This window comes from Cladophialophora immunda (assembly GCF_000835495.1).
Source record: "Cladophialophora immunda strain CBS 83496 unplaced genomic scaffold supercont1.6, whole genome shotgun sequence".
Lineage (NCBI taxonomy): Eukaryota > Fungi > Ascomycota > Eurotiomycetes > Chaetothyriales > Herpotrichiellaceae > Cladophialophora > Cladophialophora immunda.
In genome coordinates this window covers 1,972,282-1,986,650 of record NW_015622546.1, presented here as the reverse complement: position 1 = coordinate 1,986,650, position 14,369 = coordinate 1,972,282, and the positions used below count along the sequence as shown (strand labels likewise).

Sequence of the window (14,369 nt, the reverse complement as noted above, 5' to 3'; positions counted from 1 at the left end):
GCTGCCATCATCAGCTTGTAGTCTTCCGAACTCCATTCTTCTCTGACGGAATATATTGCTCGTCTTGAAGCGATCCCGCCCGAGCGTCGATCCCACCCTTAAACCACCGCAGTTCCACTTCTCTCCATTGCGTCGAGCTCGACGTCTTCTTCCAACTCGACTCCAACACGCACAACCCTGCCCTCCTCTGCTGCAATTCCACTCGAACCTGTCGTTCCGAAAGCCATGGCGTCCCGCCTGCTCGTCCCGCGCTTCTCCTTCGCGTCTCGGACGCTCAGAGCTCTCCCCCAGTTCCAATCGAGATCATTCCAGTCGACGAGCAGAAGATTCCAAGAAGCCGGTGCGGCTGCGTCGGTACCTGTGAAAAAGCCCATGGGAGCTTTCCGAGGAGGGTGAGCTTCCCCCCCCCCCCCGACCCCAATAGCGACGGACAAAAGACCATGCAGCTCGCAGGAAGCTTCGGCACAAGAAGGGTGCTACCTGGGGATGGATAAGAGAAACGAACCGCTGATACCGCGCGCCTCCTTAGACTGTTCGGTTTCTTACTTGGTTCGACCCTGGCCGGCGCGTCCGTCTACTACTACATCCTCGAGGAATACAAGGTTTCCAATGAGTTGTTGACGGAGGATATCTATGTACGTGATTTTACCGACCTATGTTACCGCTTTACACACTCTCCGAGCTCTTCGCGATGTCAAATTTGGGACACAAGTTGTACGCCACAAACTGGCGACAACGACCACCTCTACTCTCCCGAAGCTTCTAGCTCTTCAAAACCGGATGGCTAACCCCCTCGACACCCTAGGCCCTACAAGCCGCCGTGCAGCGAATCCACTCGTACGTGACGGAACTAGAAAACAGGATGAACCAGACGAAGAAATGAGGAACTCTCAGAAGTAAAAAAAGGGGGAGGAAAAGGGCCGGGAGTGAGCGAGGGCAAGGGGGGGGGTTTGGTGAAAACGCAAGAAACACGCGCATCCAGGTGGTGGCCGTTTTCGCCCTGTTTGCTGCTGCACCTGTTGAGTTGATTTCAAGCCGGGAAGAAACGCGGCGCTTTCCCTCCCAGGCCGAACGAAGCAAGCACATACATTTCAGTGAGGGCGAAGGGCGGGTTGCCCGGCGCGCGGTTTCGAGCAATGTAAAAACAACAGCAATCCATTTCCTGAAAAATTCTCGCCCTTCTGCATCTCTGTTGTCTCGTCTTCCCCAATCCCCCGCGATGAAAGATTCTCGATATAGTTGTCCAGAGCCGACAACCGGTCTTGAACTCGACTATTTTCACAGCTCGCTTACTATGACAGGAAGCGGAACGAGACGAAGTCGCCTACGGGTTCGACACGTGCGAATGCCTACGGATTGGTGTTGCGGTCAAAGCTGTCGCAGGCCTGTGTCGAGGCTGGACCGGGCAGGTGTTGAGGAATCACACATCACAGTATCGCGATAATCTTCGTCTACCGTCGACGGGACGACAGCACGATATCTCACGTTGACAATGGCTTATGTATGTTTCGGTATGCTCCATACAGAACCGGAAATTTTTTCCCCTTGGGCATTCAGTTCTTCAAGTCCACGCTCCTCCTACCGAGCCCATCAGCCGCCTCCACCGCCCATCTGAACTTGTCGACCAGCTCCTCCGTCTCCTCCAACCCCACGGAAATCCGCACCTGTTCCTGCCTGACATTGTACCCGCTCGCCCAGTCGGCCTCGTTCCCGTACACGCCGAGCGAGTATGGCAACGCCAGTGTCAGGTGCGCCCCTAGATGCGGACCCTTGTGGACGTGGAGGTTGTCGTAGAACGCGATCGTGGCCTCGATGTCGCGGAATTCCACGCTCAGGAGGCACCCATACCCGGGATGGGGGAATTCAGGGGTCGCTTTGCGCATATAGGGCGTGTAGTTGGGAAGCGTGTCGTGGTTGACGGTCGGGTAGAAGACGTCTGTGACGCTGCTGGTGGGATCCAGCGCCTTACTCTGGAGGTACTCGACCAGTTTCTCGGCGTTGCGGTTCAGCACGGCGGAGCGGTCGAGGTAGTCTCGGCTGTTGTGCTCCAGCGTCTCGGCGTCGCGGACGTGCAAGTCGTCGTGGTGCTCCGCGTCGAACAACGCCTTGAGCTCCGCGTACCGTGCGGACAGAGGGCTGAGGACGGCGCTGCCGGCCATGACGTCCGCGTACCCGCTGAACGATTTTGTCAGGGAAGTGACGACAATGTCGGCGACGTCGAGGACATCGACGTTGCAGAAGCTCCCGACCGTGTCGTCCAGGACAAGCAGCGCGCCGTATTCGTCGGCCAGGCGTCTGAGCCGGCCCAGGTCCGGCGTGCTCAGCAGCGGATTGGAGGGGAACTCGGCCCAGATCGCCTGCACTGTCTTCCCCTGGTCCCGTTGCGTCACGAGGTGTTCCTCGAGCCGGTCGAGGTCCTGGCCCGACCCCAGGCCCAGGAACTCGACGCCGGGCCCAAAGTCCTCGAGCACATGGATCGTCGAGTGGAACGAGAAGCCGAACAGGACGGACGGCGAGTCGTACCTGCTCAGCAAGTAGCGGTGGACCCAGTATATCGAGGCCATGCCGGTCGAGAACAAGTGGACGTCAGTGGGCGACACTCGCGCCGTGCGTCGCGGGTCGGTCGGAGCCCGGTTCATCAGCCCTGCTATCCTTTCCTTGACCTGTTGACGAGCGGCATCGTCAGTCGCCGTCGTGTCAGTGGTGGGTTCTTCATCCTCTCCTCCCTCCGGGACTTCTCGCAGCGAGCTGATATGCTGGAGGCAGTCTTCCGCCAGGCGCGAGGAGATGCCGACGCCCGCGTTGACCCAGAAGCCGTGCACCGTGCCCGTGGACTCGGCGGGGAAAATGACCGCGTACAGCAGCGGGCGATGCGTCCTGAAGATCCGGATCGAGACCTTGTCGCGCGGGATCGTCCCCTCTCCCCTGCGCGGAGAGGTTGCATATTCCTTGCAATCGCGCGCGGCTTGCAGGGAGGGGAACAGAAAGCAGCCTTGTCCCGCGACGCCGGCGAACTCGGTGATCTTCTCGGTGAGCTGGAATTTTGCGTCAACACTCTGCATCAGTTCACGCTGCGACAAAAGGGCTCGGCCCGTCGCAAAAGAACGGTACGTACCTCCAGGACGTCCTTGTGCAGGATGAAGCGCGGGTACATGCTCTTGAGCGCCTTGAACAGCTCCGGGTCGTGGTCCCGGAAGCGCACGATCGATTGCCACTGGGGGAGATGGACGGTGATGGCGTGCCTTGGTGCGGGCGGCAGCGCCGTTCCGTACGGTGTTTGGATCTCGAGCGACATTGTTGTTGCTGGGAATACTTCCTATTCTTGATGCTGAATCTGAAATATCATCAAGGTATAGTGGGTAGGGGAAGATGTATTCGAGAAGAGCCACCTATATCTCTCTCTCTTCTACCTACCTCGATGCGCACATCGCGGGCCTTGTCATCCATCAACCAGGGAAGGGGGCGACATCGGCAGCTGAACCCTCCTTTCGTGTCGCCTCCTTGTTATCAACGGGGCCATTGATCACGGACGCAACCACGGTGGAGTCCGTCATCTGGGACTAACTACTCGTAGCTCGCCTGAAAAAATAATAATAAAACTGTCTTGTATACGAGGCTAAGGGAAGGGCGCGCGGGGGTGGGTGGCTTGGCCTGAGATCTCACACGAGGCCCTTTCCGAGGCCTTTTTTTCCACAATCTAAGCATCCGAGAATTATTAATGAACTGGCTTCAAGCTTCTTCCCAGCGATCCGATGCGCAGAGGAAGAGACAGATGCTGAGGTTCCTTCGAACGGCTCGGGGTCTTCGGGGACCCATCCCATCTTGCACTGCACGAGTAATCGTACCGTGTGTGGAGATGGTGAGAGATTAGGTCCGTGAGGAGGTAGGTATATGTGGCCATGTACGGAGTCCAGAGGATAACACGCTGCTATTGTCATGTTGCCAGCCACACTTGGTGACACGCTGAATTACTGATAGTACATCCATGGTAACTGTGTATGGAGTGGCGGACAAGGATGTGGCGGCCTCCCCTGATCCTCCGCTCCCTCATCGTCCTTCGCTGTGTCCCAGATTGACTGGCCTTCCCAGCACTATGCAACCAATCCTGGAGACCAGAACAGTCTTCACCCCCCCCCCCCCTTTTCAGAACCAGAACGGCATCCGTCCAACTCTTCGACATCAATGGGTCCCACTTTGATCATACGTAACTGAGACGCCGGGAAGGGTGGGCGTCGTGGGCGTCCCCCCCCGACGTATCTTTTTTTCTTCAAGGGCATCTGAACGTCTTGAGCGTTCCTTAGATGGGTGTCTTGAGCGTTCCTTGGATTCTTCTGGAAGCGGCCACGTTGCTGCTTCAACCAAGACAAGCATCACCGCGATTGAGACTAACGCTATCCCCACGTAGCCCACGACTTCCACGTACGCGGCGACAACAAAGGACAAGCACATGACCGCCGCCAGCTCCAGGATATACACCGTCAAGAACGGCATACTGCCCGAGTTGTGGTTTTTGAGTCTCTGCCCGAAGCTGAACGACAGCGACAGGACGGCCATGAACAGGATCCAGCTGGTGGCGAGCATGATCCGCACCGTCGACAGGTCGATCCACCCGTGTCTCGAGACCAGACGGGGATCTTTGATGTCTGTGACAATGAGCGCGAAGGTGATGGAGGCGCCGAGCGAGGCCACCGTGCCGATGTTCTTGAAGAAGAAGTCCCAGTCAGATTCCCCCGTCTTGTCCTTGATCTGCCGCAGCTCGGCGACAATAGCGCCTAACTGTTTGATGGCTGGACTCTCTTGACCCTGCTCAGGAGATGGATCGGGATCGGCCTTCTCATCATGTGGTGGTGTGCCCGACTTCGGTTTGGCCTGTTGCAGGACAGCTTTTTTGTGGCGCAAGGCCTCGGAGGAAGTTGTTACCCCAGTGGTATCAGGGGGATGTCCTCCATCTGGGGGCTGAGCACTACTCTCACCTCGCTCCGCTGAAGTATCGGGTTCAGTCTTCGAAGGCACTACATCGCCTCGCTCCATCTTGTCTCTGTCCTTTTCATCAGTAGACGGCTCCGCTGACACAGGAGAGGACTTACTCATTCTCGAAGACCACTGAGGATCCTGCTGCATTCTTTCTTGGTACTGAGACGCTGACGCCAATCTTCCGGGGATCCACGATGGTACTGCGAAGCTTAGACTCCGATGAACCCAGCGCTATGTTCGTTGCATTCTCTCCTGGTACTGAGAGGGCGCTGCCGGCAATCTTCAGGGGATCCACGATAGTACTGAGAAGCTTAGACTCCGATAAACCTAGCGTTATGCCCGGTGTAGAGACGCCCAGTATTAACCTATTTAATGCGGCGGTAACCAGGCCTCCCGACGGTTCAAAATCAAGCGTCTTGCTATCCTCGATGCCTCTTTGCTTCCCAAACCACATGTTTCTTTTTGGGTTGTCAAGGGGATATTGATATACGGAGGGCGTATAAAATAAAATTGAATCGACGAAGATTCCCGAGAAGACGTTGCGTCTAACATACCATGAAAATATATATATATCTCTTCGCCCGGCATCGTGAGAGGTGGTGCGCCATCTCGTATTCTGCAAGCCACCATGCACCATCAGCATCAACTATCAGGCGATGTCGACGAGCTCGTCCAGGCGCATGATCCTGCGGGCACGAGATCACGCAACTTTCATCAGATCCTGTCGTCGGACGGGAGAGGAATAACACTCCTTTCGAGAGCGTCGCTTTTGCGACGACTCGACTCGAGTCGAGTCGAGTCTTCATCGTTGTCCGACGGTGAACCCCCTGAATAATGAGTGCCCGAGGTTTATGCCATCCGGCTGAGGTCCACGATTTCAAGCAAAAGCATCAAATTCACCTGCAAGGACGAAGAGGGGCTTCTGATGGCGGACGTCAAAAAGCGGGGAGGTGCAATGCAATGGCGCGCGCATCCATGGGCGGAGGGGATTTGGTATGTCATTGTCCCCATAAGAGTATTACCCATTACTTCCCTAGGGCTGCTGGAGGGGGATTGTCCAACAGGGGAGCTTTGGAGTGATAATCGAAACAAAATGCAGCGGAGAATACATATCACTCCATTTCCACCACCACAACTTGTCGTTGCGTCCTGCAGTGCACGAGTGACGGTCGCAGATACGAGCCTCAAGACGAGGTATGTACAAGTATGGTGAACCTCGCTATTAGTTGCCCTCCGGGGCGTCGAGCTTTGGATAAAGTACCACTTGGGTACAGAGTACGATCTGTGGTTCGCTAAGTAGGTGAATCGTACTGGGAATGATCGCGCAGTTGCATGGAGCAAATTCTTCTTACCAGGGCCAAACATCCTTGATGCCGCGAGTCAGCAATGGCGATCTTGGACAAAAGGACAGCCACAGCCCAAGGAAAAACGCGAGGAACCAAATAGGTGCAGAAAAGAGTTTGCGAGAGCATCTGGTCGTTCCGAAATTCCCTTTTTCATGGCCTGAATAATTTCTGCAGCGTCTCGCGGTATCAAGAGAATCCAAGCCTTCTTCTCACAGCAATCGCTGTGCCTCAAATTCACCTTTCGCCTGCGCCAGCTGTCGCGGGTCTCTTCGCGCAGCAGAGCTGCTCCAGAACCAGTTCCTTCAGGACCCCTCCCCCGCCGCGACGTTGCAGTAGCAACTCGACACCGTTGCGTAATGCGTCCCGTGTAGTGATATTTCCATCATAACAACATATTGATTGGTGCGTGTGTGTTGAGCGGCTCGTTGCATGCGCGTCCGCTCTCCTCTGCCCTGCCGCAGGGCTGTTGGTTGCAGGGGTGCTGTATTCCTCATCGAAATCAAGACGGTCTGATGATGACCACGGGCGTCGTCCGGTATGCGCGGACGCCAGACAACAGAGTAACCTGTCCGACAATGTAGATGTGCACCTCGCAGTCCCCCGAGATTTGTGGTGTGCGCGCCGGACGGACTCTAAAATCCTCTCCCTCTCCCACGTCCACGCCCGCCTCTTCCCCGTCCCCGACTGCCCCCTCTCCCTCGACCGCGCGAATCGCCTTCTTTCCTCGCCTTGTTCTTCGGCTTCGGCTGGTCGTCGATGAGCAGCGTGTCGAGCGGCAGAGAGTCCGGGAGGATGAAGTATCTAATGGTGGAGCCGCGGATGTTGATCGTGTCGAGGCTGACCGTCTCGCCGGGGGCGGAAGGGCTCGACCGGTTCTTGGTGGTCATTTTGACCGCCCGCAGGGCCGTGTTCATCTGCGGAGACACCGAGGTGATGGTGCCCGACACGATGGTGCCGTTCTTGAGTTCGATCGTCACCGACTCATTTGCGCATTTCATGAGAAACCTAGTACGAGGTCAGCAACAGCGTCTCCCACTTGTCGACCATAACCCAGTCAGCTACATTCTAGGCGAATGCGACTCCAATAAAGACAGTCTTGGGAGGTATAAGAAGCGCGACGCACCTAACAAGCTTCATTTTCCTCCGGTTGCGCCACGGAGCGCAAGATTCGCGATAGTCTCTGGGTCGTCCGCTGAGAGAAAGTGCTGTACGGCCGGAAGCGACTGTATTGAACGAGACACGGACGTGAAACGGCGATCGTTGGCGGTGATGCAAATGGCGGTGCAGTCAAGGCGGAGAGGGACCAGAAATCTTAAAAATTGTGAAGCATTGGCAGCCTTGTGAGGAGCAGCCTTGCTGCCAAGGATTCGGAAAATCAATCCGCCGATGGGAGAGCAGTCGAAGGATCCGAGTACAAGCATGGATGGCTCTCAAGGCTCTGCCCCCTGAAAGGACTACGATGTCTTCTTCTCTACCTAAAATCCTCGAACCAGAAATTCTTACGCACTAGAAAATACCTCTATCATTTCCCCGGTCCCCAAAGAAACCCCCCCTTCCTCCCACCATCTCTACTTCCTCTTCTTCACAACCAATATGACCATCCCGCTTCCGCTCTCGACAAAGTCCCTGCCTTTCCCCTCTGGCACCTCCTCGATGATCTCCTTGGTCCTTCGAACCATCAAGTCCAGGACATCCTCCACTTCGCCCTTCGCCACTTTTTCTTTGTTGGCCTCTCTCCACCGGGTGATGGGACTGGCGGTACCCAGCAAGGCTTTGATTCTTGCAAAGTCCAACCTGCGAAATTCCGAGAAAGCCACCCCCTCGGAGATGCGGCCTTCGCGGCTCGACTCGATCCTCTCGAACCGTTCCTCATCAAACTCCTTCAGCAGGGTCTTCAGTCCCTGATCCGCCGGGTCGTCGATCCGTTCGAGGCATTCCCACGGCAACCCCAGGTTGACGTACAACTCCCGCGCCAGTCGGTTTCCGGGCAGCTCGTAAGGGCTGATCACCTCCTCTTCAAAGGTTTTGAACCAGTCCTGGAGCTTCTCCGCATTGGGCGTGCTGTTCGGGTCGCACCGGTGGCCTCCGTAGCACCAGATGATGACACTGCCGCCGGGTTTGAGGATCTTGGCCGCCTCCCCCCAGAAGCGAGGCATGTCAAACCAATGCGCCGCGGTTGCGGCTGTGATGAGATCCACACACTCTAGACCAGTGTCTGAAAGCTCTTTGAGTGCAGATAATGTGCTCAACGCTTCGGCCGAGCAGACCTCGTACTTGATAGGCTCGCCCGATTTCGTCGTAGACGGGACGGTCTTTGCCGTCTCGATCATGTTCTGACCGGGATCTGCCCCGATGGCATGTTGAAAGTGCGGCGCCAGGGAGAGGGTCGCAATGCCCGGTCCACAGCCAACGTCGACCACCAGGTCCAGCTCCCCACCTGAAGAGGTGTGCTTTGAGACGATCAGATCAATCAGCGTGTCAGGGTATCTGGGGCGATTTTGGAGGTATCTGGCTGCGGACGAGGAATCGTAGTTGCGGAATGTCGGATCCCGGTCGTTCGACTTCTGAGATGTCGTCGACGCCATCTTGATATCACGAACAGGCGCGGATGAGAGTTGATATGGGTTCGTTTTTTTTTTCCCTTCCAACAGTTTTTCGCAAGTAGCCTGGTGTGTCTCCCAGTCCTACCACTCCGCCTTGTTAACTTAAAAATTTCCAGAGGCCACCTTTGCTGGTTCTTGTCTTGAGCCTCACAGTTTCGACCCCTGAGACAAAAGGCAAGGGTTATATACTCCTATGTGGGATTCGTGAGCGGAGCACTGTAGCCGAAGCTAGGGTCTGTGTCGGTGGTGTCGGACTCGGGCAGCGAGAGAGCAAGCAAGCGACCGTCGTATCCGTATATTTAGCCTTGTCGAGGTGCTTGTGGACGTGTATCTCCCCCTGTTGTACCCCCTGAAACACAAGTAATCCACTATCCCTTGACAGTTGATAAGAGAAGTGTCTCTATATCCCAGGCACCCACGACGATGAACCGATTTCAGCAATCTGGCCTCGAATTGGAAACGTACGCCTTCGTTTGCTGGTCAATTACTGCCGAAAACGTCCGGATCCAGCGGTGGAGGGAACACCGTGTCTGTTCGCTGTAGCCTGTAGGTTTTAGTTGCTCCGTATCTACCGACACTCTAGAGAGTTCGCACTTCGTCAATGTCTTCCCCCACCTGAGTCAACGGCACATTGCCCCACGGAAACTTGCCTGGTTGGGCATGCAATGCGAGGAAGAGGGTCAGGCCAGCGACGCCCACATCTGCCGTCGATGCTCGAGGCCTTTCATCGTTGATGAAATTTTTAATTGACTATTCTTCGATTGTGAGTCACTTGCTCCGCTGCTCCGCGCTCCGTGTCCGTGTCCGTGCTCCGTTGCTGGACACGTGGAGCAAGCACAGCCTTGCCCGTTCAGGAATATACAGATATCTTTTTTTTTACGAACTCGCACAACCAGCTCTCTCGAGTATCTAATATGTTGTGCGTCTCGACTCTCCCATTCACAGTCCCAATCGCAACTTCTATTTCATGCTATGGCCAAGTCATCCTGGTAGATGAGTTGTGAAGGCCGCAGCTCGAACCAAGTATGTGTCCACAAATGCAACAGGCTGAGCCGCTTGTGACCATGGCTGTCCGACACAGGTTGTTTAGCCGTAACAAGCTCCTCAGAACACCCTCTGGTATGATCAGACCTCATCCTGCTTTCTACTACCTGGACCACCTGGACCACCTGGTCAACATGCTTGAAGGCGGCGATCGAGCGAATGCACATGAAACCCCGAGGATGAGAGCATACCCGCCGTCTCAGGACCCGGGGGCTTTATGCTTTCCTCTGTTTTGTAAAGAGGCCTCTCCCATGAGCCACAAGAAAAAGACCGCATTGCCAATCGGTTGCTCTTGATTATAAGGCGGATTGACTCGTATGGGAATATGCGCCCGGATAAAAAGGCAGCAGACGTTAACAACAAGACAGTCAGCAACTTGGCCGTCCTGCATACAGGTCATCGGAATTTGTCTGGTTCCAGCCGGCAAGACATCGATTGGGGCTTTCCCATGGCGAAGGGAACTGTCGTCGATTGCGTCACCGCCTGAGAACCCAACTGCCACCCAGTGCAGACCAGAGCATGTAGTATAGAAACCCATTCTGGGTTATAAGCCGTGTTGCAAAGCCGATTCGTGATTGAGGTCGACTACTTCAATTCTGTCGAATACACAAATTGGCAAAGACGACTTTCGGCGGGTGAACACAAATCAATTCGAGGGCCCACTTGTCAGTGAACTTTGGTCCTGTCCGTCTGGAAAGAAGTATGCCCCAACAGCAACAATCACGTAACACGCGCACAATAGCGCACCCTCCAAATAGTTGCTGCGTCCATCTAGGACCAGGAAGTTGACGATGAAAGTGGAAACAAACAACGACCCGGTCTCGAACAAGCTGAAGTATAGAGACATGTCCTTGTCCATGATCCATCCTAGGATCACGACGAATGGAGTGACAAAGAGCGCGATTTGAATAGACGACCCGAGAGATACCCCCAGGGCAAGGTCGAGCTTGTTCTTGGCGGCGACCGTGACCGCCGTGACATGCTCGGCGGCATTGCCAACGATGGGTAGGATGATTAGCCCAATAAACGCCTCCGACAAGGGAGAGTCCTCCACCAAATGCTCAATGCTTCCAACAAGAAACTCGGCACATAGTGCAACAAGGCCGGTGGAGACAAGCAGGAGGATGAGTGATGCGGTTTGACTCATAGGAGGGGCGTCTTCCTCCGCGGGGTTACTTTTCGGTGTAGAGCGGCGTGCAATTCGTGCAGCCCCCGGACTTTGGCTCTGCTGGTCATTAGGTGCTGACTGATAGTGCCGAAGGGGATGTGAAGGATAATTTGGTTCTCTGCCTTTTGGAGCAGGGTGTGTTGATGATCGGAAAACTGGTGGAGCCCGGAAAGAGAGTCCGCGAGGCCCGATGTTGGGTTTCTTGTCTTTGGCTGAAGCTGCAGCAGGATTGGTTGGCATACCTTCCATTGATGCATCTCCCGACTTGATCTCCTGTGGTTCGGCAGTCTTTTCTGCGTGGACATCAATCACATTCTGACCAAACTGTACTGCGGGTTCTCCATTGTCCGCTTCAGATTCGATCACGGTCTTCACCTCCCGTCTCCTGCCCAGCTTGGCCCTGAGCCTCTTGCTCACACGCCTATGTGAGCCTCCACTCGTAAGAGATGACCTTGAAGAGCTGGCGGACGAAGAGCTGGTAGAGTCGAAACGTTGAAGGATGCCCGGGGTGGCTTCTTCATCGATGATGTGTTGTGGTGTTCCTTGGTAAAGATATGCATGAGACTTTAGTTGGAAGAGCAGATACAGCACGTAGATGATGAGTAGTATCACAGAAGTCCCTCGGCTGAGTTTGATGACTGCACGGTCAGCTTTTTGAAGGTCACTGAAAGACGCGTGGAAGGCGGTCTGATGAATTTAGTCAGCATATTCTCGACGAGGAGCCCGAGTCAGCACGAAGCATTGAAACTCACCGGGATCAGCAGGCTAAGAACTGCCAGTGCCAGCAAGCAAGCCGACATCTGAGTAACAGTGCTGTCATAAATCTGCTCCTGGAATTCTAGCCCTCCAATCAAAAAGGCCATACCCAATATGAGGAGGAGGTTGGCGAGAAGTGAGCCGATGAGGGAAGCTTGCACAATACGAATCTCATCCTTGACTAGGGCGATACTTTTGGGAGGTTAGCGACGCCGTCTCGTTGGGGTCAAGCATCACGTACATACTACATACTGTCAGCACACTGCATAATCCATGGGCCAAAAAAAAGACTTACAATATGATCAACTCCACAGCATTTCCAAAACTCACATTCAGGAGAGCTCCTAAAGTAGGCCCAAGTCGATGCGCCACGCTTTCGGTAGCGAATGTCAAAAGGCCAGCCAAGGGGATAATGGCAACCGCGTTGACAGCAAAGACCACATTCTGGTTGATTCCGGCAAAGTGGATGGCGATGCCCACAGGCACAAAGACGAGGAGAACATTCACCCAACTGTGGAACAGTGCGACTTTGATATTGGCTATGACGCGACTGAACACGGAGCCCTTGGGCTGTTTCTGTTCCGGCGCATCTTCACTCTGCGGTGGACTCTTACTCGCCGAAGAGTCTTGACTGTCATGGATGGCCGACCAGGGGTTGAAGTTGTGCCTGTGGGCAGATGAATGTGCCCATGCTCTCACGCGATCTGGGCAGAGAGATTAGCAAAAACAGGAGAAGGTGGGCACGCGGAAAGGGGGAATGGCATACGCATCTTTATTTGTCGACTAAGAAACCGCCAGCCAGCATATTTCAAAGAGCAGAAACGGAAAACAGAATCTGACCGGGGCTAAAGATAAAGAATCGAAAGAGAAGAAACAATCAAAGCACAATGAAGACAAAACTCAATGGTTGAAGTGCCACGATGACGATGGACAGTCGAACTGGGACGCGGTTTGGAAAAACATCTGGGCAGGTGGCGCCTGTGGAACAGGGATGCCCGCCAATGATTAGGGCTAAGTGCACGTGACTGGGAGTGTTATGACGTAGAAAATGAGACGCTGAGCCAATGAGGCCGATACACAAAACTTACTAGTACTCACTACAGCACCTAACAATACCGAGTACCGAGAGCGCCCCGAACAGCACTAATAGCGCCCACCTAGCCACCGGTGCTTCGTACCTGTGCCACTCAGCCACCCACCCGCGCTCCCAATTATTATTACGGCCTTTCTACTCCTCCAAAATGTACGAGGTACCTCGTACCTGAGTACTAAGCCACAGTTACTCCAGACAAACAAGTACCGTACATAGTCCCTAAGCATGCACCCCACTCTGCAAGGTACAGCCAACCCTTAACAAATGTACCCATACAATCAACAAGTCCAACCGCCTTTTCTGTTGGCAATGCTAGTTAGTGGTTTGTATCGAGAGGAGTTCGTGACTGGCGCTTGGTGTCGGGAACAATTATGCCACATATCCCCAGCGGTCGAACACCGGCACCAAGCTTGAAATAAGGAGGATCTAGTAGGGTAGCTGCGTAACCCCAGCGGACACCCCCAGGCGGGGAGGGAGTGTAGACCGATACGGCGGGCCGATCCGGCAATCTCACTGGTGACCCTCGCCAGGCCTGCCAGCTGCACATGCAGATGGTGCCATGATGCATTCCATTGGCATATTAGCCTCCAATTAATCCCTCATGTTGCTTGTAGGCGGGCTCCGACGAATGCTGGCACTTGTCAGAAACCCTTCCACCATTGACATTCTGCGGAGGGGAAACCAACCAAGCTCTGGCTGCTCTCGCAGGGGATCGCGACGGGGACCCGTGGGCACAGCACTGCCGGGAGTCGAATCGAAAAGGGTCATGAGAATGTCGAGGACCTGGTTGAGCTCAGATTGTTTGTATTTGTGGTACTCCGAGCTGGAGATCTCCGCGTATAGGTGATCGAAGTTGTAGCTCTGGTCAAGGTAGCGATTCACCCGCTGCATGCGAGACATGCCCGGGTCTGGTCGCGGACTGTTCACTGAAGACATGTTTGATGAAGATCCGGGAGGAAAGAATGAGTCTCGATTCGTCTGGGGTCTTGTGGATTATTAAGTACCTCAAGGTCACCACGGCTCCCTAGAACCTGAGGTTGCCGTTCTTGAGGTCCCAGAAAAGTCACCGATCATGCGTATGACAACCAGGTAGAAGGTAGCCAGCCAATGGTCAGGTCAACCGCATCGAGACTGCGAGTCCTGGGGCACTTTTAGGTGCAGACCAGCATGTAGAGTACAATCCCAACCGGCAGGGGACCTTTGGCACCCGAAGCGATTATTGGGCCCCAGTGGCCGATGCCCTGGACTTTAGAAGTCGATGTTTGGCTCGAAATGCAAGGGTGACCGCATGCCGGGAAAGTGTTGCGGGAGAACTTCAAGTACAGAAAACCGTTCTCACATCTGGCCGCCGTGCTAGGCCAATCATGTTCCAAGCACTGCAGTGG

The 14,369-nt window shown here is 54.8% G+C and overlaps 7 protein-coding genes across 9 annotated transcripts; 1 reads left to right on the top strand and 6 right to left on the bottom strand.

Annotated features, from left to right (window-relative positions):
* Nucleotides 1-9: 9 nt before the first annotated feature.
* PV07_10241 (uncharacterized protein) lies at nt 10-1,282 on the top strand. The gene is made up of 3 exons (XM_016397557.1): nt 10-392; nt 530-635; nt 806-1,282. Exons 1-3 carry the CDS (start codon nt 226-228, stop codon nt 881-883), a joined length of 351 nt encoding a protein of 116 aa, XP_016244748.1. The 5' UTR covers nt 10-225; the 3' UTR covers nt 884-1,282.
* A 192-nt stretch (nt 1,283-1,474) lies between these two features.
* PV07_10240 (uncharacterized protein) lies at nt 1,475-3,469 on the bottom strand. Its single transcript, XM_016397556.1, has 2 exons — nt 3,116-3,469; nt 1,475-3,035 (listed from the first exon to the last, which is right to left on the bottom strand). Exons 1-2 carry the CDS (start codon nt 3,293-3,295, stop codon nt 1,554-1,556), a joined length of 1,662 nt encoding a protein of 553 aa, XP_016244747.1. The 5' UTR covers nt 3,296-3,469; the 3' UTR covers nt 1,475-1,553.
* Nucleotides 3,470-4,135: 666 nt separating this feature from the next.
* Nucleotides 4,136-5,495, bottom strand: PV07_10239. Of its 2 annotated transcripts, XM_016397555.1 has the most exons (3): nt 5,340-5,495; nt 5,088-5,276; nt 4,136-5,038 (listed from the first exon to the last, which is right to left on the bottom strand). In XM_016397555.1, the coding sequence occupies exons 1-3, from the start codon at nt 5,426-5,428 to the stop codon at nt 4,180-4,182; spliced, it is 1,137 nt and encodes a 378-aa protein (XP_016244746.1). In that variant the 5' UTR covers nt 5,429-5,495; the 3' UTR covers nt 4,136-4,179. The 2 variants fall into 2 exon arrangements, with proteins under 2 accessions (XP_016244746.1, XP_016244745.1); XM_016397554.1 differs by having other exon boundaries at nt 5,088-5,495.
* Nucleotides 5,496-6,121: 626 nt separating this feature from the next.
* Nucleotides 6,122-7,607, bottom strand: PV07_10238. 2 transcript variants are annotated; one of them, XM_016397553.1, is made up of 2 exons: nt 7,444-7,607; nt 6,122-7,355 (listed from the first exon to the last, which is right to left on the bottom strand). In XM_016397553.1, exon 2 carries the CDS (start codon nt 7,316-7,318, stop codon nt 6,953-6,955), a length of 366 nt encoding a protein of 121 aa, XP_016244744.1. In that variant the 5' UTR covers nt 7,319-7,355; nt 7,444-7,607; the 3' UTR covers nt 6,122-6,952. The 2 variants fall into 2 exon arrangements, with proteins under 2 accessions (XP_016244744.1, XP_016244743.1); XM_016397552.1 differs by having other exon boundaries at nt 6,122-7,325.
* A 154-nt stretch (nt 7,608-7,761) lies between these two features.
* On the bottom strand, nt 7,762-9,647 carry PV07_10237 (uncharacterized protein). The gene is made up of 2 exons (XM_016397551.1): nt 9,518-9,647; nt 7,762-9,467 (listed from the first exon to the last, which is right to left on the bottom strand). Exon 2 carries the CDS (start codon nt 8,903-8,905, stop codon nt 7,889-7,891), a length of 1,017 nt encoding a protein of 338 aa, XP_016244742.1. The 5' UTR covers nt 8,906-9,467; nt 9,518-9,647; the 3' UTR covers nt 7,762-7,888.
* Nucleotides 9,648-9,713: 66 nt separating this feature from the next.
* PV07_10236 (calcium/proton exchanger) lies at nt 9,714-12,801 on the bottom strand. Its single transcript, XM_016397550.1, has 5 exons — nt 12,658-12,801; nt 12,187-12,595; nt 12,133-12,135; nt 11,888-12,083; nt 9,714-11,822 (listed from the first exon to the last, which is right to left on the bottom strand). The coding sequence occupies exons 1-5, from the start codon at nt 12,659-12,661 to the stop codon at nt 10,614-10,616; spliced, it is 1,821 nt and encodes a 606-aa protein (XP_016244741.1). The 5' UTR covers nt 12,662-12,801; the 3' UTR covers nt 9,714-10,613.
* Nucleotides 12,802-13,163: 362 nt separating this feature from the next.
* Nucleotides 13,164-14,097, bottom strand: PV07_10235 (uncharacterized protein). The gene has a single exon (XM_016397549.1). It carries the CDS (start codon nt 13,918-13,920, stop codon nt 13,576-13,578), a length of 345 nt encoding a protein of 114 aa, XP_016244740.1. The 5' UTR covers nt 13,921-14,097; the 3' UTR covers nt 13,164-13,575.
* Between the last annotated feature and the right edge of the window lie 272 nt (nt 14,098-14,369).

Bases quoted from the DNA above. Each gene is read 5' to 3' on its own strand.
- PV07_10237 (XM_016397551.1), bottom strand. From the start codon at position 8,905: ATGGCGTCGACGACATCTCAGAAGTCGAACGACCGGGATCCGACATTC.
- PV07_10241 (XM_016397557.1), top strand. From the start codon at position 226: ATGGCGTCCCGCCTGCTCGTCCCGCGCTTCTCCTTCGCGTCTCGGACG. The intron at 393-529 runs GTGAGCTTCCCC...GCGCCTCCTTAG, and splicing joins ATGGGAGCTTTCCGAGGAGG to ACTGTTCGGTTTCTTACTTG. The intron at 636-805 runs GTACGTGATTTT...TCGACACCCTAG, and splicing joins TGTTGACGGAGGATATCTAT to GCCCTACAAGCCGCCGTGCA.
- PV07_10240 (XM_016397556.1), bottom strand. From the start codon at position 3,295: ATGTCGCTCGAGATCCAAACACCGTACGGAACGGCGCTGCCGCCCGCA. The intron at 3,036-3,115 runs GTACGTACCGTT...GCAAAATTCCAG, and splicing joins TGCACAAGGACGTCCTGGAG to CTCACCGAGAAGATCACCGA.
- PV07_10235 (XM_016397549.1), bottom strand. From the start codon at position 13,920: ATGTCTTCAGTGAACAGTCCGCGACCAGACCCGGGCATGTCTCGCATG.
- PV07_10239 (XM_016397554.1), bottom strand. From the start codon at position 5,428: ATGTGGTTTGGGAAGCAAAGAGGCATCGAGGATAGCAAGACGCTTGAT. The intron at 5,039-5,087 runs GTAAGTCCTCTC...TGAAAAGGACAG, and splicing joins TCAGTGGTCTTCGAGAATGA to AGACAAGATGGAGCGAGGCG.
- PV07_10236 (XM_016397550.1), bottom strand. The intron at 11,823-11,887 runs GTGAGTTTCAAT...TAAATTCATCAG, and splicing joins TTCTTAGCCTGCTGATCCCG to ACCGCCTTCCACGCGTCTTT.